At 41.8% G+C, this 26,243-nt stretch overlaps 1 protein-coding gene across 2 annotated transcripts in view; it reads right to left on the bottom strand.

The window, feature by feature from the left end:
• The window catches only part of NME7 (NME/NM23 family member 7), a 339,877-nt gene that overhangs the window by 126,801 nt on the left and 186,833 nt on the right, over nucleotides 1-26,243 (bottom strand). For both annotated transcript variants that reach the window (XM_077294850.1, XM_077294851.1), the window contains exons 8-9: nucleotides 13,148-13,212; nucleotides 3,981-4,049 (exon numbers count right to left, since the gene is read on the bottom strand). In XM_077294850.1, coding sequence (XP_077150965.1) covers nucleotides 3,981-4,049; nucleotides 13,148-13,212 — 134 coding nt within the window. The remainder of the gene's footprint in view (nucleotides 1-3,980; nucleotides 4,050-13,147; nucleotides 13,213-26,243) is intronic.

Here is a 26,243-nt window from a genome sequence, read left to right as displayed (position 1 = left end):
TCAGGACGGCCTACGTGCAATAGAATTTTTTCTCGACACATCCAGTTTCTCGGTGGAGATTAAGCGCCTGTTATATCAACTTTTAGAGTTTTCTTTGACACACAATTTTTTTGTTTTTAAGGGGTCCTTCTTCCTGCAGCTCCAGGGCACAGCCATGGGGGCTCCTTTTGCCCCGGCGTATGCTAACTTGTTCCTGGGGCTGTGGGAGAGGGACCTCTCCCTGCCGGATTGTCCTGAGTCAATGTGCCGTGTCCTTTTATGGACACGGTACATTGACGATATCTTGATAATCTGGCGGGGTTCTTCTGTGAGTCTAAATGACTTTATGATATCCCTAAATAATAATTCATATAACATCACATTGACGTACAAGTTCGATGGCAACGCCATTGAATTCTTGGATGTCACATTGAAACGTGATGATGCAGGAAGTCTACAAACGGTCATTTACAGGAAGCCTACTTCGACCAATCTCTTGTTGCATGCCTCCTCCTCTCATCCTGACCATGTTATTCGGGCTGTCCCCACTGGCCAATTTCTTAGATTACGGCGACTGTGCTCAACTGAAGTTGATTTTCTTTGCCAGGCCGAGGACTTAAAAAATAGATTGTTATCCAGAGGTCATAGTAAGAGGAGTATCAAAAAAGCTTTTAATAGAGCTAGACACGCGTCAAGAGATTCACTCCTCTATAATAATAATAAAAATGATAAGCAGGAACGTGATATAGTCCGTTTTGTCACCAGATATCACTCGCACTTCCCAATGATGAAGAAGATCTTACAAAAGTCTTGGCATGTTCTCAAAGCAGACCCTATAATTGCACGCCACTTACCTGATAGAGTCGGAGTGGCGGTTAGAAGATCTAGGAATCTTAGAGACATGCTTGTCCATAGCCACTATACAGGTCAGGGGGTGGGTACCTTCCTGGATTCAATGGCGGTCCGTGTTGGGTGTACTCCCTGTGGCCGCTGCGTTGCTTGCCCTAATATTGTGAGAGCTAGTGTATTTTCCAATTTTGATGGATCTCGGGAGTATAAAATTTACAAGAAAATAACATGCTCCACTAGGAACGTGATCTATATGGTCACATGTCCATGTGAGAAAAAATATGTTGGTATGACTACACGCCAACTTAAAGTACGCATACGCGAACACGTTTTGGGCATCAGCGCGGCGGCCACAGTGGAGGACATCACCACACTCAAAACACTGCCACGTCACTTTAGGAGGTTTCACTCCTGTGATGCTAGTCTCCTTAAGGCAAGAGGTATAGATCAGTTGGATGTGGGTATCCGAGGAGGGGGTACCTTCCAGCGGTTGGCCCGGGTTGAGTCCAGATGGATCTGGACGTTGAACACGGTCCAACCTGCTGGACTTAATGACAATCTAAGCTATGCCCCCTTTTTATAATCAACCTGTAGCTTGTATGGTAATAATTTATGAGATCCTTGGCCTTGTCTGTGGTTTGGCTCCACTGGAGGGTTTGTTATATTGTTTTTTTTAATTGTTTTTAACAGGTTTTTGTTCTCTTTAGTGCATTCGACCCTGTGTTAATCGTATATGGTCTATGAAAGTGCCACCTCGTATGGGGAACATCTTCGAGTCAAGTCTATGCTCATAATCATCTTATGTCAGCAGATATCTGGATTTTTCAATAATTGGCTAAAAACCATTTGTATTGTCTGTTATTTATTCTTTGATCTATTATATATATATTTTGATTACATTGTTTGGTTGACAACAATACTTTTTTTGATGATTGGTGGTTTTTGATTTATTTGTGTATTATACTATGTCTTCCTTATACTAAAATTATGTATAATATCTATAATTTTTATATGTCTACTGCTGAGTTGGGCTATGTCTTAGTTTAGACATTTATGTCACCTGCTATGTAGTGTCCTTTTGCTCCATCTAGACTGTACATATAGTACATACATGATTACTGCAGCTATATAATCATATTGACTTCATAGCGTTTAAAGCCCATTATGATACACATTGTGATTCCCCTAGCGTATGGGTATTTTCATTCATTTATACAAATTACCCTTTTTTTACTCGTCGTGGTTCCTTCTGCGCCTGCACGCCTCTGTGAGGGTGGTTGGACGCTGATGGTCACATGGGGCCCCTGTGATCTCCGGCGTTCCTCTACTTCTCTCTGGGCGCTGCGGTGTGAAGGTTACCATGGTACCGAGCGACTACTTCCGGTTTGTCCGCGTTCATTTCCGGGGTCGTTCCTTCTTTTTAAACCCTGTGTGCACACTCCATTAATGCCCCCTGACGAAGGTGTGAGCACCGAAACGCGCGTTGGGGCGGGAGGCACGTCCCTTGGATTGTCAGTCTTCCTTCTTTTTTGCGGTAAGGTACTTTGTTAAAGTGGTGTACTTATTATACTATTCTTTGCTGCTAGCCTTGACTACTATTATGATCTCATATACCACTATGGCTATTATTGTGCCCTATTGTATTTTGCATATGGAATACCGCATGTAAATACCGCATAGTACTATTCTACCCATTTTTCTTTATGTTTGTTTCTTTTTTAAGGTTACTTTATACACTTTTGATAATTTTTTATGAGTAACGCTATGGTGTAATTATGAAGTACTGCCATTCTCTGCTAGTTAGGACGATTACTATGACTTCATATACCATCATGACCATTATTGTGTCCCACTGCAGTCTGTATATGGAATATTGCAGTTAAATACCGTATAGCATTATTCTGCCTACTTTTCTTTTATGTTTGTTTCTTTTTTAAGGTTACTTTCTTTATTTTTGATTATTTTTTATGGGTAATATTACGGTGTAATTATGAAGTACTGCCATCCTAGGTACGGGCCCCCCTGTCATCTTTATAACACCCTCTTTGTGTAGCCACATTTCCCTCCGTACACTTGCTTGTTATCCTTAATAAAGTTTTTTCTATAGTTGTAACCATGACCTTGTGTCATCTTTTTCCGGTGTTGCTATTTAATATATGATGATAGGTCATATAGTCCCTGGTACTAATGGTATTAATACCTGATTAATTATATGTAACCATGAGATGTCTCTATATGAGTTATTATGTTGGGAGAGAGGTGGAACTCCCATAGGAGCTAAGAGCAGGTAGGACAAGGACTCTCAGAGACTTTGTTTTTGTTTTACCATTTTGCCAGAAAGGCTTTGTTTGCTTTCCTGAACCCTGCAAAGGTTATGCTGTCTAAAATAAACCAGCAGGTGAATTTCTACTAGGACTGTTTCTGTGTCTACCTTTGTGAAGCAGCAGAGCGAGTCACAGAATATATACACACACATTTTAACAGACAGAGGCACGGAAAATAAAAGAAAAACAATCAGAAATTCTTAAAAATATGTTTAACAAGAAATACTAATTATGGTAATTCTAAGATGACATGTTTGCCTAAAATTCCTGCTCCAAACTGAAGGAAAGTGATATGATTATGAAGATCTATGTGCATAATGTCTCGGGTCAGGTTTCAGAATTAAATATTATTGTCTAGTGGCTCATGTTAATGCTGCTAGGTTGCCATGCAGTCATAGATAACATAGACCATATCTGTGGCCTAGTAGGTGACAGCATGTAATCTCTGAAATGGTGGCCTTCTGTTGTAAAGTTCCAGGATACAGACCAACTATTGATTTTTAAAGCTTACAATTTTGTGTATACAGCTTCTATACATACCTATGTGTCTCCATGTTTACAGGCAACCAACAAACTCATGTATGCATATATTGTGACCTTGTAATCATGCCATGCTTCCTTTATCTGCCCTGTCTACTACAATCTGTAGGGGGCAGTTGGAAGCAACCCTTAATCTTCTTTATCTCCACGCTCATCTTGCTACCCCTACAGACAGAAGCAAAGGGGCAGGCAGAAAAAGATTCTTTAATCGTCTATCTTCTCAATCTTCTTTCTATCCTACAGACAGTAGAAGAAGGGTCAGTTTGTGGCCCTACGAATTGCACTTACTGTGTACTCTGCTACAACCCCTTTGTAAACTTCATAGAATTCTTCAGCATTGGCTTTCTCCATGGTAAACTGAAACACAAGTAAAGAACAAGATAATCCAAAATCAGATTACATGTTAAGTGTACCCTATTCAATTACATCTATTTGTGGAGCAGTGAGAAAGACTCCGGGCTCTCACAAAGACATTGTAAGATAGCACTGAACAGGAAAGTTACACAAGGCTTGTAGTCACAGAACGTTGTCTTTTGTGTCCTACAACCCCAAATCGCTAAATGTTTGCACACTTAAGTACAATATAAGAAAACAAGAATGCAATGATGTGGAACTCATATTTTATTCATTACATAACATATATCACAGATCAGAAGGTGAAAAATTAACTCATTTAGAAATCTTCTGTGTTTCGTGGTTCAGTAACGAAAAAGGAATATGAGTGCATATTAATTGTCTTTAATAGAAATATTCACAAATGGGTCAAATGGCTTATCTAACTACGCAACTATAGGTTTTTAGGGTTATATTAGTACATCACGCAACTTACTAATGTATGTCAGCTACAAGGGCTGGTTCGGAGTCACAGCAGTTTGTGTCCAAAACAGGAGAGCATTTCCTGTGCCGTCATGTGATCAACATGGTGTATAAATGGGCCGTTCAACTTCTCAAATCAATAGCATACCCAATCATCTTCTCTGTCTATACAGTGGCTTGCAAAAGTATTACACCCCCCCCCCCCCCTTACAACTGTGAACATTTGGTTTTCTTTTTCTTGTGAAGCAAACAACAAATAGGATAAAATAACTTAAAGCTTCAGCGTGTATAACTATTCCCCCCCCTACAGTCAGTACTTTATAGAGCCTCCTTTTGTGGCAATTACAGATGCAATTTGCTTTGGATAAGTCTTGATGAGACTTGGGATTTTTACCCATTCCTCAAGGCAAAACTGCTCCAACTCCTTCAAGTTAGATTGTTTCCTTTGGTGACCTCAGATTCTCAATTGGATTAGGGTCTGGGCTTTGACTAGACCACACCAAAACATTTACACATTTCCCCTCATACCACTCGAGTGTTGCTTTAGGAGTATGCTTTGTGCCATTGTCTTGTTGGAAGGTGAATTTCCATCCAAGGCTCAAATCACTGACAGACAAACAAATTTTGCAAAAGAATATCCTTGTATTTTGCACCATCCATCTTTCCTTCGACTCGAACCACTTTCCCTGTCCCTGTTGCCGAAACTGCCACCACCATGTTTCACTGTGGGGATGGTGTTCTTGAGGTGATGTGCGGTGTTGGTTTGGCACCAGACATAGCGTTTACCTTGGTGGACAAAAAGTTAAATTTTGGTCATATCTGACCACAGCACCTTCCACCATACATTTGAGAAGTCTCCCCACATGTCTTTTTGCAAACTCAAGATGAGCCTCACAACTTTTTTGTCCCACTCTTCCATACAGGTCACCTCTATGAAGTGTACAGCTTATTGTGGTTATATGGACAAATACTCCAGTCTTTGCTTGGGAACTCTGCATCTCGTTCAGAGTTTACTGTTGGTCTTTGTGCTGCCTCTCTGATTAATGCCCTATTTGCAAGGGCAGAGAGTTTTGGGCGGCCCTCTCTTGGCAGGTTTATTGTGGTACCATGTTCTTCCCATGTTCATAATCGATTTGATGGTGCTCTAGGGGATCATCAGAGATTGGGATTTTTTTTTTTTTTAATAACCTAACTCTGACTTGTACTTCTCAACAACTTTGTCCCCGACTTGTTTGGAGATCTCCTTGGTCTTCATGTTGTTTGGTTAGTGGCTCTCTTGGACCTTTCAGAAGAGGTGTGTATATACTGACAGACCATATGACACTTGATTGCACACAGGTGCACTGAGCATGTGACTTATGAAGGTAATTGCATGCACCAATCATTCTTAGGGACTTCATAACTAAAGGGGTGAATACATATGCCAATTTTTAGTTATTCCAGCCCATACATTTAGTTTTTGCCTATATTTTTCTCACTTCACTTCAACAACTTACACTATTTAGTGCTGATGCATCACACACAAATCGGATTGCACATATATTTAAACACAGGCTGTAATGCAACAAAATGGGTAAAAAGCCACGGGAGTGAATACTTTTGCAAGCCACTGTATATCAGACTGTCTTATTCTGGTTTGTCACCTATGTAGATGTTTACTGAACAGGATAAAAATTTATAAAAAGCTGCCTTGACCTGTCGAGTGGTGCACGTAACGGAAGATCAGGCCACAATCTATGTCAAGTATACACTATATGCATTATTAGGCAACTTGTATTTTTGATGATTCATTTTATTATTGAACAACTACAGTGCTGTTGGTAAATCTAAAAGGTTAATAAATCTGACACCTCAATATTTAAAAAAGTAATAGTGAGATTTTGTCTTTCTTAGGAGAATATGTCTGCAGAATTATTGGGCAACTATTAGTGTATAGAATTATTATGCAACTAAATGAAAACCATCAATTTTCCTATATCAATTGATTATTTTCATCTGTTAAAGTGAAAATAACAACCAAACATTTATGACATTTTAAAAGTATATCAGTGATCAGTATAGCCACACTCCTTTTCAATAAGTCTTCTATCAATGGAGTCTGTCAGTTTATTTATCTGTTGATAATCAACTTTTTGGGTAGCACCAACCACAGCCTCTCAGGCATAGTTCATAGTTCAGGCAGGTGTACTGTTTTCCTTCACCATAAATCTCACGTTTAAGAAGGCCCTACAGGTTCTCAATAGGGTGTAGGTTAGGTGAGGAAGGGGCCATGTTATTATTCTTTCATCTTTAAGGTCTTTACTGGCAGCCAAGCAGTGGAGACTTCGATGCATGCGATGGAGAATTGTCCTGCTTAAACATTATGGGTTTTTTTGTTTTTTTTTAAAGGCCCAACTATCTATTCTTTAATAATAACCAGCCCATAGCAGTACCCCACCTCTACCTTTTTGGCATCTGAGTTGAAGGGAAGGTCGGTGCTCGTTACTGATCCAATCACAGGCCCATTCATGTGGTTCATGAAGAGTCACTCATCTTATCAGCCCAGTCTTGACATTTCAGCTTCTGAGTCTTGATCAGTGGTGGTTGGGTTTAAGCCTTTCCTACATTGGCCATGTCTCTGAGCACTGAGCACCTTGTACTTCTGGGCACCTGGGGGGATGCCGTTCTGGAAAATGACAGCACTGGAGGATAATGGGTTTCTGGTCTCTTCACATATTCATCTTCTCTAATCGTTGGCAGTTAATGTGCTTTTTTTTTCTCAACACGTTCTTTTACGACCCTATTGACCATTTGCAACACAACTTTTGATGGTTCTGAGCGCTACATCCCTCTGTAAGATTTGTAAAAAAGTTTGACTATTCATTTAAATCTCTTTTTGATCCATTTTGCCTGAGGAAAACAATCTGCCCAATAATTCTGCACACCTCGATTAAGGGTGTTGATATCCTTAGGCCTCACCCTTCTTCGTTATACAAATACCCATCACCTGATCTGCTTCATGCAATAAGCATTAAAGTTTATACAGCTTAAGGTACCGTCTCACAGTGGCACTTTTGTCGCTACGACGGTACGATCCGTGACGTTCCAGCGATATCCATACGATATCGCTGTGTCTGACACGCAGCAGCGATCGGGGACCCTGCTGAGAATCGTACGTCGTAGCAGATCGTTTGGAACTTTCTTTCGTCGCTGGATCTCCCGCTGTCATCGCTGGATCGTTGTGTGTGACAGCGATCCAGCGATGCGTTCGCTTGTAACCAGGGTAAACATCGGGTTACTAAGCGTAGGGCCACGCTTAGTAACCCGATGTTTACTGTGGTTACCAGCGTAAAAGTAAAAAAAAAAAAAACAGTACATACTCACATTCCGGTGTCTGTCCCCCGGCGTTCTGCTTCTCTGCACTGTGAGCGCCGGCCAGCCGGAAAGCGAGCACAGCGGTGACGTCACCGCTGTGCTTTCCGGCTGGCACAGACACAGTGCAGAGAAGCAGAACGCCGGGGGACAGACACCGGAATGTGAGTATGTAGTGCTTGTTTTTTTTTACTTTTACGCTGGTAACCAGGGTAAACATCGGGTTACTAAGCGCGGCCCTGCGCTTAGTAACCCGATGTTTACCCTGGTTACCCGGGACCTCGGCATCGTTGGTCGCTGGAGAGCGGTCTGTGTGACAGCTCCCCAGCGACCACACAACCACTAACCAACGATCACGGCCAGGTCGTATCGCTGGTCGTGATCGTTGGTAAATCGTTATGTGAGACGGTACCCTTAGAGTTGAAAAATCTGCACAAAAATGATGATACGGTTAAAATACTGACATACCACAATTAGTTTTTTCATGCTGACGATTTTCAAAAAAAATGCAAGTAACCTATTTTACTCAATGGGTGTAGAATTGCTGCTGAAAATCTGCAACATCAAAATCTCATTGTGGCAATATAGCCTAATAATTCTACACACAAGGTAGATAATGTGTTTTGCCTGCGCTAAATAATAAAAGTACATTAATCAAACGCTCACGATGTATGTTTCCCTGTTTGGTGTGAAGGAGTGTTCAAGTTGCTCTATGGAAATATATATATATATATATCTCGAGCCAGAGGTCAGATGGGGATAGAAACTATAATGAGGACAAAGAAAAAAATAAGTACCGTAAGTCTCAATTACTTCCTTTTAAATGTAGCTAGGATGCTGCTGTGCCCCTTGCTCACTGTATAAGAAGTATTATGGCGCTACTTAATAATAAAAGCAATTAATATTTTATAAAATTCTTATATGGTCCTGTGAATAGGGAGTGCTTCAGCTACTAACACGCTAATGGACTGCTCGAACAAAACCCAAGTGCTTAATTGTACAGGTGAATATATTTATGTGTGGAGACTTCAGTTAAACATATAGTCACAGCTTGGTACCTGTAGTGTATACTTGTAGGAGCTTAAAAAGTGTCCATGGTTCCTAGTAATGTAGGTTACTTACATTACTAGGAACCATGGACACTTTTAACTGAAGTCTCCACACATAAATACATTCACCTGTACAAATAAGCACTTGGTTTTTTTTCGAGCAGTCCATTAGCGTGTTAGTAGCTGAAGCACTCCCTATTCACAGGACCATATCAGAATTTTATAATATTTTAATTGCTTTTATTATTAAGTAGTGCCATAATACTTCGTATACAGTGAGCAAGGGGCACAGCGGCATCCTAGCTACATTTAAAAGGAAGTACCGTAATTGAGACTTACTTATTTTTTTCTTTTTCCTCATTATAGTTTCTATCCCCATCCGACCTCTGGCTCGAGATATATATATATATATATATATATATATATATATATATATATATATATATATATATTTCCATAGAGCAACTTGAACAAGCCTCCCCACCAAACAGGTAAACATACATCGTGAGCGTTTGATTAATGTACTTTTATTATTTCGCGCAGGTAAAACACATTATCTACCTTGTTTAAATATTTTACATCCCTTTGTGTGGTACAGAATATTACCTGCAGCTGTTCCTATTTTATCTACACCAGCACCGCTACTCCATATATCTTTTCTTAATTCTACACACAGTGTAATTTAAAATGCTAGTCTGGTGTCTGTCACTTCCACATCAACATATGAGCGGTGTCACACATGTCCTGCTAGGTATATGCAAACATGATGTCATCAGTAGCGCTCCTTATTTGCCAAGAAACCAGAGTATATGACAAGCTTTTTCCTTTTAAAAAGGGAATCTGTCAGTCGTATCATTCCTCCTAAGCCGTCTATATAGGCATGTAGGTGATAGGAGGCAGAATAAAATGATGCCTTGGTATCTTTGATCTGATGTCCTATTCCAAGGAAATCCCCATTTTTCTGATATGTAAATGAGCTGCTCAGGAACATGGACTGGACACCGATCTGCATGGGAATCTGCCTCCTGACATTATTGTAAATGAAAGGAAGTGTTAACAGAGTGAGACATGTAGAACAGTAGAACTGAATTTTTGTCTTCTTACAGACATATTTTCTATAGCTCTCACAGCTCCGCTGTATTACAACCCTGTCTGCCTGTGAGATACAAGCTGAGAGGAGATGTGTCAGGTATAACCACACACAGCTCTGCAGTGAGATCAGGAGAGCAGAGAGCGGCCATCACACATCTCACTGGTAACTCCCCTTTTATTAAAAACCAGTTCTTGAGACAGATTCTCATACAGATCGGTATCCGCCCATAGTCGTGAACAGCTTTTACAAATAAGAAAACGGGGATTTCTTTGGAATAAGACCTTGGATCGCAGATATCAAGGTATCATTGTATTCAGCTTCCTATGTCCCACATGCCCATATAGCCGGCTTAGGAGGGTTGATCCTGCAGATAGCCAAACCCATTTATGAGGGATCTGTCAGGAGTTGATAAGCATGATTCAGTAAATACTTGTTTTCTCCATGGCATACCAATTCTGGAGCATCAGTTCTTAGAACTGTGTTGTACGTTTCCTCCTAGAAAAGTTAAGGTACCTTCACACTCAGCAACTTTGCAACGAGAACGACAACAATCCGTGACGTTGCAGCGTCCTGGATAGCGATCTCGTTGTGTTTGACAAGCAGCAGCGATCTGGATCCTGCTGTGATATCGCTGGTCGGAGCTAGAAGTCCAGAACTTTATTTCGTCACTAGGTCGGCGTGTATCGTCATGTTTGACATCAAAAGCAACGACGCCAGCAATGCCAGACATGGAGCTAACAACCAGCGAGAACGAGAAGTGAGTCGCCGTTACGTCACTGGATCGCTCCTGCATCGTTCTGGAGTTGCTGTGTTTGACGTCTCTACAGAGACCTAAACAGCGACGCTGCAGTGATCTAGTTTAGGTCGGCTCGTTGTCTAGATCGCCGCAGCGTCGCTGAGTGTGACGGTACCTTTAGAACTTTTTAATACTTTGACAACTGAGTGTTATCAGCTGGGGATGTGTCAGTGCACAGTTTGATCTGACTGGACAATGTCAGATTGTGTAAGCGCCAACTGATAACACCCGGTTGTTAAATGACTCCTACATTTCCAGGAGGAATAGCACAATGCAGAAGTCTAGAAACGGTGCCAGAGACTTGCTCTATTATGGCGAATACATCACAATGATCACAAGACTCGTCCTCTTGAACAGTGGCATATACATTGATGATACTGATTTACTGTATTCATATTGTGCCCCAAGCAGAATGCTGAACTTCTGGAACTCAGCAGAAGTTATATCATCCAAGGAAGCTGCCATGATTTTTAGGTGTGCATCCAGTTCATTATGGCTTTTGTGCATATTTACACTAGGTTTTTCAGTCATTTTTTAGGCTTGGTCGACAATGTGAGAGAAGTTTACATTATCCAGATGTTTTCGGCTAATTCATCATTTGAGGTGTTTTGAAAAATTGTAAAAAGTTTGTGGAATTGTAATCCAGGACCACAGTAGAGGACAACATCTGTCTTTTTTTTGCACATTTAAAGACTAAAATGTTCCATTTTTAAGCTTATTTAAAAGGATTTGCTTTATTTTATTGAAGGAGTAATGGTCCTCCTTGCTGAGAGCGACACGTCAAGACTGACATGCCGCGGTGAGGAGACTTTGAAGCCGCAGTGCTCCACTGGGAAATATGCAAATTGTCTCTTCAGAGAGGAAGAAGACTAGAACTCTAGCGCCACCTATAGGAAGTAGCAATCCTACAAGTCAATATCGACTCTCTAACGAGCCTTGTCACATGAATTAGGATAAAAGTCAAAACCCAAATCTCAATTTGCAGACACTGTGTTTTGGGGTTCTGCCGCTCATCAGTGCAAAGTGTGAGATCTGGTTTGGCTGTATGAGAGGCATCAGTGTCTTTAAATTGTCTGCTAATTGAGATTTTGGTTTTGGCTTTTATCCTAAGTCATGTGACAAGGCTCGTTAGAGAGTCGATATTGACTTTTAGGATTGCTACTTCCTATAGGTGACACTAGAGTTCTTGTCCTCTTTACCTCTGAAGAGACAATTTACATTTTATTAAAAAATGCTGCAAATATAGCAAAAAGGAAAAGAAAACCTAATTTGTGACGAAAATTCTGAAACATTGTTGGCCATTTGGATACATTTTCAAAAAGAAAGACAAGACAAAATAAATAACGTAAATAAAAGCAAATGATGAATCAAGCTGAAAATTTAGAAAATAGCGGTCACACTACCTACCGTAATAATAGAGGGGTGGTGTACCCTTTAAATTAACAGCTATATACATTTCAGGCATATACGCACATATCTGCAATAATTCTAGCCAGTCAGGATATAGAGAGTGATGTATACAGCTTGAAGCCGATAACAATGACACTACCACATGTACACAGCCATTCAAACCACAAGATCTCGGTGACAACATTGTACCTAGGTATAAATGCAGGAGATGCCACCAGTATCTCTCGGTACTGCACACTCAGACTTTGGACCTGCAACTTCAATTATCATAAGTATATTTTTGAGGCTGGTCTCCTTAAAAGTAGTCTTACTTTATTTCCACAGCCGAAATAGATGAGCAAAACCTTAAATTCAAGCCACCTATAATCCGTAAAGTGTTTTGAACAATGGATCATATTTTGGGACAACCTTTTATACAGAATTCCACATTTATAGAACACGTGATGTAGGTCATGTAAAGATCATCATGACAATAACCCAGGCAACGCATGTGCTCTAGATTTACCAATTCTTCATGGAAAATTGTTCCAATCACAGCAAAAATCTCTCTATTCTGGCATTTCTGAAATGATCTCTCCATGAACAAACAGAATCATTACTGGAATAAGAAAAAGCTGTCAGACATAAGATTGCCCAAAACCCGAATAGTCATGGTTAGCAAAACTATAGATTAGCATGGCCTGAAGATAAGAAGTCATTCAGTCCAGAACAAGATGGCAATCAAATCCATGACCACCTCAAGCCCAGTCTTGGCATTTTAGCTGAATGAAGCAGAGCCCACCATTATCTGCCAGTACTTCAGCCCCTTCAGGGTGCTCGCCTGCTTGCTCTATTACCTCCAAACTAAGAATTCTGCATTTCAGAGCCATGCGATTTAAACCACCGCGATTCAGTTCTTCCTTTAGGCCACTGGAAAATGTCATCATCCATAGAAACTTACCATTTGCAGTGCAGATATTTCAAAGCCTGCATTCAATATGTGGTTTATAATTTTCCCTGTTAAGCCTGTAAAATAATGAAAGACAAACATAAGTACACTGTATTCTTTGTGCTTGTTTACAGAATTAAACACTGTGCGGACAAAATTATTGGGACACCTTCCTGTTACCTCTATAAACATCTTATTCTAAATCCATAGTTATTAATAAGGAGGTGGTTCTCACTTTGCAGCTAAAAGAGCATCCACTGTAATGGGAAATATTTCTTTAAGATTTTGGAGTGTGTCTGAGGAAATTTTTGCCCATTCATCCAGAAGAGAATTTGTGAGGTTAGACACAAATGTTGGATGAGAGCACCAGGATCACAATCTCTATGGGGTTGAGGCTTTGTTTGGGACAGTCAAGTTCCTCCACACCAAACTCAACCACCAACGCTTTCCTGGACCAGGCTTTCAGCCTTGGCGAACAGGCATCCTGGAACAGAAAAGTGGCTTCCCAATCTTATTTCACAAATATGGAAACATACAATTGTCAAAAATATCTTGGTATTCTGAGTCAACCTTTGAACTAACGGACCTAGGCGAACCCGAGAAAAACCCCATAAGCATTATCCTTCCTCCACCAAATTTTACAATTGGCTCAATGAAGTGAAACACTCGTTCTCCCTGGGGCTCCCATGCCGTTTTTGTGACACATGGTGCCTGGCGCCCAATCAGCGCTGGCATCACTGTCTCTGCCTCCTGTCGAATTGAACATGAAGAGGAAGTCTGGGCTGCAGAGGATCTCATGCTTCCTCTTCACGTTCAATCCGCATGAAGACGGGGACATCGACACCAGTGCTGATTGGGCGCCGGCGTCTCCTGTCACAACAACAGCACGGGAGCCCCGAGGAGAGTGTGTGCCGACACTGCAGGAACAGCACCAGCACAGAAGGTGAGTAAAAGCTTTTTTATTTTATCGGGGCCAAACATTTAGATAAAATAATTAGACAACCCCTTTAACGCTCTCCTGGAACCGGCAAACCCAGCACCATCCATCAGACAGGCAAATAGAGATTTTTGATTCATGAAAAAAACGTTTCCACCTATCCAGAGTCCAGTTATGGGGTGTTTTACAACACTCCATCAGTGCTTGGTGATGTAAGGCTTACACAGGTGCTCAAGGCATGCCATGAAGCTCCCAGCACACAGTTTTTGTGCTGATGTTAATGCCACAAGAGGTTTGCACTGTGCAGTTAAGAATCAGCAGAGCAGTGACCAATATTATGCACCTCCGTATTCCACAGCCCTGCTCTATAACTTTTCGGGGTCCACACTTCATTGTTGAGTTGTTGTGCTTCCTAAATGCTTCTACTTTGCAACAATCTCACCTGATCATGAGATATTGAGAGGGAAGAAATTTCACAAACTGACTTGTTACAATGTCGACATCCTATTAAAGAACCAAGTTCGGATTTCTTGAGCTCTTAAGAATGACTCTTTTTATTTCAAATGTTGCTAAAAATCCAGAAAGTCTGGCTAGGGGTTAGATTTTATACACTTGTGGCAAAAAAAAAACGGAGCTCAAATAAGGGTCACAGATGGACTGCCGTTTCTTTCTATATCAACAGGAAAGTGATCGGCCAGAACACCACTTCAGTGCAAGAAATTGAGAACTGATCTAATACAACCAAACAAGTAAGCTAAAATAGGAGCAAACCACAACTGCCCCAGAGCCACGTGAGCCTATAAAATGGAGATATCCTAGTTCAGGAGTTATCATTCCAGCAGTGAGCTGCCACCAAGGTTAATACATATGTAACAAGCAAGTTATTACACCAGTATTAGGCTATGGGCCACCCAAGTGCTAGGACCTAGATGTAACAACTGCCTAGATAAAAAAATACTAGGTAAACTGCAGCTTAGATCATTCACAGTTGTGTTAAAGTTGACTTAATTTGACTGAAATTCTTCAGAAATCCCACCGTGTGTTTTGTATAAATCTCTAGTACAAGATGTAATTAAATATTTATCTCATCTTGAGTTATACGTAAATGAAGTAAAATAAGTCCCATGGGATGTTCTAAAAGATTGTGAGCGGCAAAGCCCTGGGACCGGCATCCTGAGGTCAGGTTGTCAGCAGGTAATCCAGCCTTGTATGCACCTCACAGTTTCTGGTTATCCCCTATTAATTGCCAAATCCTGCTTTCTTCTCCTTCTTATTGACCACCTCTGGACAACGTTCAGACCATCACTTTACACATTTGCCCTAAAAGTTGTCAGCTCAAATAAAGAACATTGCTATAAGCAGATCGCATTATATTTAGGGTTCATTCACATGACTCTATAACACCAGGCGAATGTTATACTATGGGGAGGTGCAGATCTGTGATGTTTTATCGGATAACACCAGGCCAATTTTATACTATGGGGCAGTGCAGATCTGTGATGTTTTATCGGATAGCACCTGGTCAATGCTATACTACTGGGCAGTGCAGATCTGTCATGTTTTATCGGATAACACCAGACCAATGTTATACTATGGGGCAGTGCTGATCTGTGATGTTTTATCGGATAGCACCAGGCCAATTTTATACTATGGGGCACTGCAGATCTGCCATGTTTTATCGGATAACACCAGGCCAATGTTATACTATGGGGCAGTGCTGATCTGTGATGTTTTATCAGATAACACCAGGCGAATGTTATACTATGGGGCAGTGCAGATCTGTGATGTTTTATCGGATAACACCAGGCCAATTTTATCCTATGGGGCAGTGCAGATCTGTGATGCTTTATCGGATAGCACCAGGTCAATGCTATACTACTGGGCAGTGCAGATCTGTGATGTTTTATCGGATAACACCAGACCAATGTTATACTATGGGGCAGTGCAGATCTGTGATGTTTTATCGGATAGCACCAGGCCAATTTTATACTATGGGGCACTGCAGATCTGCCATGTTTTATCGGATAACACCAGGCCAATGTTATACTATGGGGCAGTGCAGATCTGTAGTGTTTTATCGGATAGCACCAGGCCAATGTTATACTATGGGGCAGTGCAGATTTGTGATGTTTTATCAGATAGAACTAAGCCAGTGTTACACTATGGGGCAGTGCAGATCTGTGATGTTTTATCGGATAGCACCAAGCCAATGTTATACTATGGGGCAGTGCAGATCTGTGATGTTTTATCGGATAGCACCAGGCCAATTTTATACTACGGGGAAGTGCATATTTGTGATGTTTTATCGTATAGCACCAAGCCAGTGTTATACTATGGGGCACTGCAGATCTGTGATGTTTTATCGGATAGCACCAGGCCAATGTTATACTATGGGGTAGTGCAGATCTGTGATGTTTTATCGTATAGCACCAAGCCAATGTTATACTATGGGGCAGTGCAGATCTGTGATGTTTTATCGAATAGCACCAAGCTAATGTTATACTATGGGGCAGTGCAGATCTGTGATGTTTTATCGGATAGCACCAGGCCAATGTTATACTATGGGGCGAGGCAGATCTGTGATGTTTTATCGGATAGCACCAAGCTAATGTTATACTATGGGGCAGTGCAGATCTGCGATTTTTATCTCATGCTGATTTGGCATCAGAGAACAATCGAGTGCCTCCGATAATCCGATCACGCGCACCCATACAAGTGTAGGAGTGTGAGTGAAACATCGGACTATAAATGGATGTCATCCGAGTGCAGTCCGATTCCTGAGGACCCAGAGAATGAAGAAGATGGAGAAATTAAGCTCTCAGTCTTCTGTGCACCAGTGCTGTCATTCCCTCATGAATCACAACACAGTAAGATGGCACTCGAACCAAAATCTGACAGAGTTTGATCTGAGTGGCATCGGCATAATCATCCCGATTCTCTTTTATGACCATGTGCCCCCGGCCCCTAAGGGGTTGTCACATATAAAAACAAGCAACTTGGAAATTTACTAGTAATAAAAGGTTATTTTATGTTTTTAATTTCATTGTTTCTTGCTCACTGCCAAGGTAACCTGCCACCAATGCACTCTGGTGCAGTGCTTACAAGCTGTTTTCATTGGAGCTTGTAAGCACAGCACTGAAGCTGTTGAGATCAGTGAAATGCACTCATAGCTATCAATCGTGACCAGCAGCAGTCTCCCTATACTTCAACAATGCTGCAGAGGCAAAGCTGCCTTTGCTTGCAGCAACGAAAAGCATCCACTTCAGAGCAGCAGCACAATGATGCCGCTGGTCCGAACTGTCAATCAAGTAGCAGAGCTCCTCCCACAACATGCAGGAAGCCAGGAGGCAGGGAACGGTGCACATCTTTAGAAGAGGATGAGAACAATTGTGTATATAAAAGGAAGGTGGAAATGACAAAGGTCTTACTTTTCGGTGATCTTCTTTGGTTTTCCATCACAAATATTAACATATTATAATATAATAATATTTGCCAGGGCAGAAAAAAGGGAAAAAAACATATCTATCACAAGAAAACGTACTTGCAATTGTTACCGTAACACCATGTCAGACTGGGACAACAGGTACCAACAGATCTTCCAACTGACCCTGGTTCTGGCTATAACAGGCCTCAAGAGTCCAGCAGAAGATAATTTAGTTTCAGGATTATTTTAAAGTCAAATTATTGTCACTAGCACTTATTTCTTACAGGCTAACTCACAAATACAGTTTTTGACTTCAGCCTGTTGATGAGCCTCATTGTGCTACAATAGGAGGCTCATCGACAGGCTACAGACTCTAAAAGCATTGCATAAGCCTCAACTAAGTTAGTGGGCACAGCAGGAAACCATGTATAGTTTATTGATTCATTGAAACCTGCCATCAAGCAAACATACCCAAATACATGGAATACAGTAAATATGTATCCAATATGGTGGTTCTAGCTGCGTTATTGCCCCCGTATAAGATTTAAGCTAAAACAGTATTTCAGAGAAAACATACTTTGAAAAGCCGTCTGGTGACCATCGATCTGGGATGACTAGTCCAAGATTCAGGCCTATGTGTATGTATATGGAGAGATTGCAAAGTTGTAGGGAGCTGAACAGAAAGAAGCCACAGGGGTCGGCATCAGACCATTCATCTGACACGTATGGTCGCCAGCTTGGTTTTTGTATGTTTTCACTGAAACACAGCAGTGTGTTAGAGTAAGGCATACATGGCTGTAATAATAGATCTCCTGTCAAGTTCCTGTTAAAAAAAAAAAAAAAACTACAGCATGCACAAAATACAATTTAAGGGAGTTTTTCATTCAACGGTTGCATATCTTTTGTTTGCTTTAATATTTTTGTTTATTTCTCTTTAAATATTTGCATGTTTCCTATATGTCATTGGCATACATTTCTCTACTGCTGAAGTCATTTCCAGAGATCCAAAATATGCTAACTAGGACATAACCCTGTTTTATTGATGACTTCCCAAATGTTACAGTGAAGGGAGGGAGGCCGCCTGACTGTGCAGAAGATGAGCTGCAGAATTGAATCCAAAATTAAATACCACAGGACTCGACTATACTCTTCAATGTTTTCTCCTAAACACAAGGCTATTTTAAGCACGACAGTCATTTCCAGATAGAAAGGTAAAAGATAGCATACTAAAAATGGAAAGAAGCTGCTGATATCATAACCACTTCACACACGTACCCTGGAGCAGCGGGGTGCTGGGATCAGCGGTGGGAAGCCCTAGCCATGACTCATTCTCCACAGAGCTGTCAGCAGATCTCCAGATTTAATGCAATGTCTAGAGCGAAACGGTCACGAAGATCATACGTGACTTGCACTGTAATGAGGAGGTAAACCTTCCAGGCTTAATCGCTGATAACCTTACATAACATTTCAGTTTAGAAACATTTTGTGAACAATATGTTTAATAAGATGTTCCACAAAAATAACTATTATGACAGTTAAAACTATGAAGAAAGCCAGGATTCAGCACCACTAAACCTCATTGCCATTTTTTCTCACCCAGATCAATGCCAAATGAGCCGTAAACTGAAGTTCTACATAATAATAAATAATAATTTTATTTTATACAGCGCCAACATATTCCGCAGTACTTTACAATAAGCGGTGACATATATAGTCAATAAATTCAATACAAGGTAAGACCATGTAAACCGTTACATTAGGAGTGGTGGCCCTGATCGCAAGCTTACAATCTACAAGGCAATAGCGGGACACGGTAGGGGAAAAGTGCAGGTTACTTCAGATCCAGCAATTGCAATAAATAGGGATTTTCATATAAAGCTGCATGATCCGGTCATCAGCCCATGTGTTTAAGTGCAATTATCAAGTGCTGTTATCATGTGCATGGAGAATGCGGAAGCAGGTGTTTGATTCACCCTTTCCTTTCCCGCTGGCTGCATGCTGGCCGCAATATTGGCTTGAAGTTCATTCTCTGTCCTCCGTAGTACACGCCTGCGCAAGGCAATCTTGCACAGTATGCTTTGCCCAACGGTCCCGGACTATGTCCCGGAAGTATTTCGCTGTGTTCCGGGACATAGTGCGCCGGCGCATGTGCACTAATGCTTTTCGGCTTTGCCCGCAGTTGGGCAAATCATTCTGCGCGTGCGCAAGGCAAGATTGCCTTGCACAGGCGTGTACTACGGAGGACAAAGAATGAACTTCAAGCCAATAGTGCGGCCAGCATGCAGCCAGCGGGAAAGGAAAGGGTGAATCAAACACCCGAAATCACCGCCCATCGGACCGAAAACCGGTCCCGCCAAATTCAGGTGACAGGTTCCCTTTAAGATGCAGGTAACATGAGCGAATGAGTGATCAGATATCGGGAATAAAGGAAAGATGAGTACCAAATATAACCCCAAGACAGCGGGAGTACTGCTTGGGAGTTCTGGTTAAACCCTGCTAGGTAATTTAAATGTCAGGTAGAGTTAGGTTGGTAGAAGGAATAAAAACACAAGAAGTTCAGTTTTTGGAGAGATTCCGTTTCAGATAGAGGGAAGACATTATGTTAGAACCATAATCTGAGACCGACTGGCTGCTAGAACAACCTGCTAACAATCCCATATAAAAGGCTGCAGCTCGTATATAGTGCATTGCTAGAACCAGACTGTGCCTAGTGCAGGGCCTAGGGGGGCAGTGAATTACGCAAGGACTCTATTGCAGGTCATTTTTCAATCAGAACTCCCTTAGGCCCTGAAAAAGGAATTCCATTGTGCGGATAAGCTCCATTATGAGCAAGTGGAGGTTGAAAATGCTGATATGTCATTATTACATGAAGAAATGCTTCTCATACTTGAGAAAACAATGTCACAGCGTGCACTGGGGGTAATTAGTGAGTGAGCCCCTTGCGTCACACCGTTACAGTTACAGGGAAGACGGTCAATCATGGCTTCTGCCTAGCAACCAATATTTGTTAGGAATGGTCAAGGAAGGAGACTTTGATCAGAAAAGTGAGGTAAATTTCCACTGCCTTACATAGAAAAGGAAATCATCTACAATACTTTCTAAGTACAAGGGCTCACATAGTTATACATTAACAAGGTCACGCTGGGGACAGACAGTGCTGTTATTCATATACATCTGTCAGATCAGGAAGTTAATTGGCTCAGAGCCAAAGTACAAAGCACTGTTCCGTCCTCTAAAGAAGGTAGATTCTGCCACTAGGCAATGGAGGGACAAGTGCCTAGGGCGGCAATTTGCAAAGGGGAGGGAGGTGATGCCAAATCCGGGAATTGTTTTGTATTATTCTAATATTTTCAGGCCTACTCACTTAAATAAAATGAGTGTATCAGCAACATGTGAGTATTAAATAAAACATAACTTTTGGACCAGGTGTGATGGAATCGATCAGCTCATGTAACCTTGGGTATGACCGCCCCATGTGACCGGATATGTGTGGTACGCAGGTCTGGATATGACGCACATCGTACATACCCAAATTACTACAGGGGTGGTCTGACCAGTCACATGATTAATGACAAGTATTAGCTGTTGCATATTAGAGTTGAATCTGAAGGTTAGATGAGCGTCGGAGCGCGTCATCGGGCTGGACATGACACGTTATTTACTGCTGTAGATTGGATATTCTAAATGTGTTCCACACAACCAGATATGACGTGTGATATGCTTGTCAAGAGAACTGGATGTGGGGCAAACCGACCAGCTACTGGGTGAGGAACAAATATGGAAACACAAACATCTGAAACCAAGTGAGTGACTATGTTTTGAACCATGAAGATGGAGTCTAATTGGGAGAGCTTTCATTAAACACATGTTAAATACCCCATCCATTAGAGTGAAGCTCATTATAATAGGTGCACATCCTAGGATCTGAAATAGATTTACAAGTGCAATATAATTCCCCTGATGAATCTTAATGAAACGCGTTGGGAGATACGTAGGAAGAGCTCAGGGCGTTTATGTTCAGGTATAGCTGTGGACTACCCTTGTTAGGGCAGGAGTCTTGGGCAAACCAGGGCCTGACCAGTTTGGATATGGAGAGTCGTAGAGGTATGGATTGAGACGCAATGACTCCTCTGGATCTGTGGGTGAGATTGTTTCAGTTATCATCTCCTAATATTAACCAATAGGTTTATGGATGCATGGTCTATTATTTTGTAAAATAGATTTAGGCTATGTGCACACGTTGTGGATTTTGATGCGCTTCTGCAGCGTTTTTGGACACGCAGAATTGCATCAAATCTGCAGTGTAGTGCACAAGCAATGTTAGTCAATGGGAAAGCTAGAATTGCTGTGCACATACTGCAGAAAAAAAAGCGCGGATTTGCAGCGTTTTATTTTCCCCAGCATGTCCATTCTTTTTGCGGATCTGCAGCATTTCTGTACCCATTGACTTCCATTGATTCAGTCAAATCTGCAGCAAAACCACAGGTTTAAAAAGATCTACGGTTTTGCTGCAGAGTTGGGTGTGAGAAACGCTGTAGATAGGGAGGAAAAGTGTGTGGGCTTAAGGTACCGTCACACTAAGCGACGCTGCAGCGATAGCGATGCCGATCGCTGCAGCGTCGCTGTTTGGTCGCTGGAGAGCTGTCACACAGACCGCTCTCCAGCGACCAACGATGCCGAGGTCCCCGGGTAACCAGGGTACACATCGGGTTGCTAAGCGCAGGGCCGCGCTTAGTAACCCGATGTTTACCATGGTTACCAGCGTAAAATGTAAAAAAACCAAACAGTACATACTTACATGCGTCCCCCGGCGTCCGCTTCCTGCAATGACTGAGCGCCGGCAGTAGCAGGGCACAGCGGTGACGTGTGCTTTCACTTTCACTTTACGGCGCTCAGTCAGTGTGGGAAGCGGACGCCGGGGGACGCATGTAAGTATGTACTGTTTGTTTTTTTTACATTTTACGCTGGTAACCAGGGTAAACATCGGGTTACTAAGCGCGGCCCTGCGCTTAGTAACCCGATGTTTACCCTGGTTACCAGTGTAAAATATCGCTGGTATCATTGCTTTTGCTGTCAAACACAACGATACACGGCGACCTAGCGACCAAATAAAGTTCAGACCTTCCAGCAGCGACCAGCGATATCACAGCGGGATCCAGATCGCTGCTGCGTGTCAAACACAGCGATATCGCTACCTAGGACGCTGCAACGTCACAGATCGCTGGCTATATCGCTGCGACGTTGCTTAGTGTGACGGTACCTTTAGACTATGTGTGTGGGCGGAGACTGTGTGTGTGCGGAGAGGATGTGGTGTCTGTGTGCGGGTGCTTGTGTGTGAGTGTGAGACTGCGGGTCTCTGCGGGGCTGTCTGTGTGTGTTTTGTGTAGGCAGGCATTGTCCGATGGGACTACTAGTCCCATCCAGCTATGCCTGCTGCAGTGACAGCTAGCCAATGATGGGACAGCAGTAATCCCATCATCCGGCTACTGCGTAAAAAAACAACAACACATGCACACATATACACATACACCATAAAGTACGGTATATACTCACCATACGGCTAATCCCCGACTCCTTCGATCACCTGTAAAAAATATAATAATAATCTAACAGTATACTCCCTGTTTCGATGTAATCCAATTAATAACGAGTATCCCACGACGATCTCCCGTGGAGAGCTGTCACATCGGCAGATGTGACCGCTCTCCAGGGGCTCCGGTGATACAATGACGGAAGTTATCGTTCCGCACTGTATCCCTCTGCCGCCGTGAGTTAAGCAGAGTTCATACTGTCACTTGCGGCACCGCTGCGTGGTAAAATTCTCACGCAGCAGTGCTGTAAAGTGAGAGCAATTAACTCATTGAACCCCCAGTGATAACACTGCAGGAGCCATTGCATCCTGTCAGTGTGTCACTGGAGGCCCTGTAGACCGGTCACATCTCCTGATGTGACTGCTCTATAGGGAAGATCGTTGTGGGACAGTAGTTATTAAATTGACTACATTGGACCAGGGAGTATTTGTGTTGGTTTATTATTTTATTTTTTTGCAGGAGATCGAGGGCGTCGCATGGATTGGCAGAACAATAAAGATGGGAAAAATGTGTAGTGTTTTATTTAATTAAAATACTTTATTCTGGCTGTTTGTTTATTTAACCCTTTAACATATATAGGATTAGTAATGGATAGGTGTCTTATTGACACCTCTCTATTACTAAGCCGCCTTGATGTCACCTTACAATACAAAGGTGACATTAACCCCATATTACCCCACCTGCCACCACTACAGGCAGTGGGAAGAGAGAGGCTAAGTGCCGGAATTGGCGCATTTTACAGATGTGCCATTTCTGGGGCGGCTGGGAGCTGGTGTTTGTAGCCGGGGGGGCCAATAACCATGGCCCCTTCCTAGGCTATGAATATCAGCCCACAGCTGTCTGCATAGCCTTTTCTGGCTATTAATTATAGGTGGACCCCACGTCGTTTTTTGGGGGGGTCCCCCTATTTTAATAGCCAGTGAAGGCTAATTATACAGCTGCGGGGCTGATATTCATAGTCTGGGAAGATCCATGGGTATTAACCCCTTCCTAGACTATAAACATTGGCCCCTCAGTCGCTGGCTTTCCCTCTCTGGCACAGAAAATTGTGCAGGAGCCCATGCCATTTTTTTTACAATTTTTTAACAAAATTAAACAGATATGCGTTTAAGGCCGGGGTCACACTTGCGAGAAACTTGCACAAGTCTCGCACCTCAATACCCGACACTGGCCCAGGCACTCGGACCGAAGTGTGCGGCTGCATGTATTTCTATGCATCTGAATGCTCTGGTCCGAGTGCCGGCGGCAGCGCCAGGAATTGATGTGAGAGACTCGTGTGAGTTTCTCGCAAGTGTGACCCCGGCCTAACGCAGATTTGGTGTGTGTGTGTGTGTGTGTGTGTGTCTTTATTTAACTCTTTATGTACCATTTTATTATGTTTATTACTAAACATCGGGCTTGGTATTATCTATCCATCTACAGATATATCTAACTATCTCTGTATCTAGCTATTTCGATCTATCTCTCTATCTGATTATCATCTCTCTATCTATCATCTCTCTATAGATCTATCTATCTGTATGCGGAGTATGTAAATGAAGAGGTTGGACAAGAAATTACATCACAATTCTTTTTTTTTTGTTAAATAATAGATATTTATGTAGCCTACAAAAACGCATACAAATCCGCATGAAAAAAACATGAAAATCCGCATCAAAAATGCAACAAATTAGCGAAGATTTTTACCTGCGTTTTCTGCCAAGAGATGCAGAATCTGCGCAGAAAATTCCACAGTCAAATCTGCAACGTGTGCACATACCCTTAGAGTATTGTCTGTTAGTTATCCCCTTAACATTTTGGATATACTTTTCCTCTCATTGTTCCTCTCCTCATTTTGACTTACAGATACTGATGTAAAATGCTGACCAAATACTGAAGGTGTGACTGTTGCCTTAGACTAATTCATGACTATGAAATCATGAACCAAGACTGGCAAGCAAGACTGGATCTATTTAATTACACCAAAACCACAATGAAAATGATTCAGAGGAGCCGATTATCACATTAGGGTAGTAAAAAAGATAATGCTAAATAGGTACATTGTGTTATGGCCAAAGGATGGCATGCATTCAAGAAGGCATTTTACAGAGGCCCAGATAAAAAGGTAGTTACGGTACTAGTTCAAAGTTAATACACGTACCCATGGAGCAATAAAGACAAAACTACTATACTAATTAACAGAGTCCCACGAATTCCTATTGTGCCGTCATTGTGGAATTCAGATTTTGGTCAGCTAATGCCAATACTGGCGGCCAAAGTCAGATCACAGCATGAAAAGTCTAATGAATCAACGTAAAAAATAATAATAGAGTCACTCTTTGAATTATAATACTTAAAGGAGATATCTACTAAAGACAACCCTGTTGTCCACAGGCCATACTCAAGTATATGGAGGCCCCAGGTTAGAACTCCGTTCTATGAGCAGGGAAAAGTCTGTCTGTACGATTGTTAAATATAAAAAGCAGTGATGTAATACCACATTTAGTGGCTGGTGTAGGGAAAATGCCTGGCTGGATGTGGCACATTTTCTGATGAGACAACCATTTAAAATATTAGAAAACTCCATTTCCAAGACCATAATGTCAGAAATTAGAGAGGAATCCTTCATCAATAGGAGCATAAAGCAGCTACAAGAGAGAAGGCAGCAAAGTGGCTCAGTGGTTACAACAGATTTCTTGTTGTGCTAGGGTCCTGGGTTCAAATCTCACCAAGGACAACAATCTGCAAAGATTCATGGATTCTCTCCGTGTTTGCATGGGTTTCCTTCCACACTCTAAAATCATGTTAATAGGGAATTTAGATAGTGGGGACGGTGATTATAATGTCTGTAAAGTGCTGTGGAATTAATGGCGCTATATAAGTGAGTAAAATAAATATATAAGACCCAAGTGATAACGACCGAATAAAATGGTGAATTATATCAGACACTATTAGGCTAAAGACTAATAAAGTAAAGGATCACTTTTTTTTAACCCTGTACATGATCATTTGAAATGTTAGTCTAGGAATAGTCTGCAGTCACATAGTGACTGGCAACATGTTGGCAGTGAGCTCTGCAAATGCTTTCAGGATTCACCTGTATTACCTGGATGGAAGGGCCGTCGAGTGACCACATGTATGCAATTTGCATCCTTTTGTTCACGTGCCTACTAGACT

The sequence above is a fragment of the Ranitomeya variabilis genome, chromosome 3 (genome assembly GCF_051348905.1).
Source record: "Ranitomeya variabilis isolate aRanVar5 chromosome 3, aRanVar5.hap1, whole genome shotgun sequence".
In the NCBI taxonomy this organism is placed as follows: domain Eukaryota; kingdom Metazoa; phylum Chordata; class Amphibia; order Anura; family Dendrobatidae; genus Ranitomeya; species Ranitomeya variabilis.
The sequence above is the reverse complement of the archived record's forward strand: the minus strand, read 5'-3'. Positions and strand labels throughout refer to the sequence as shown.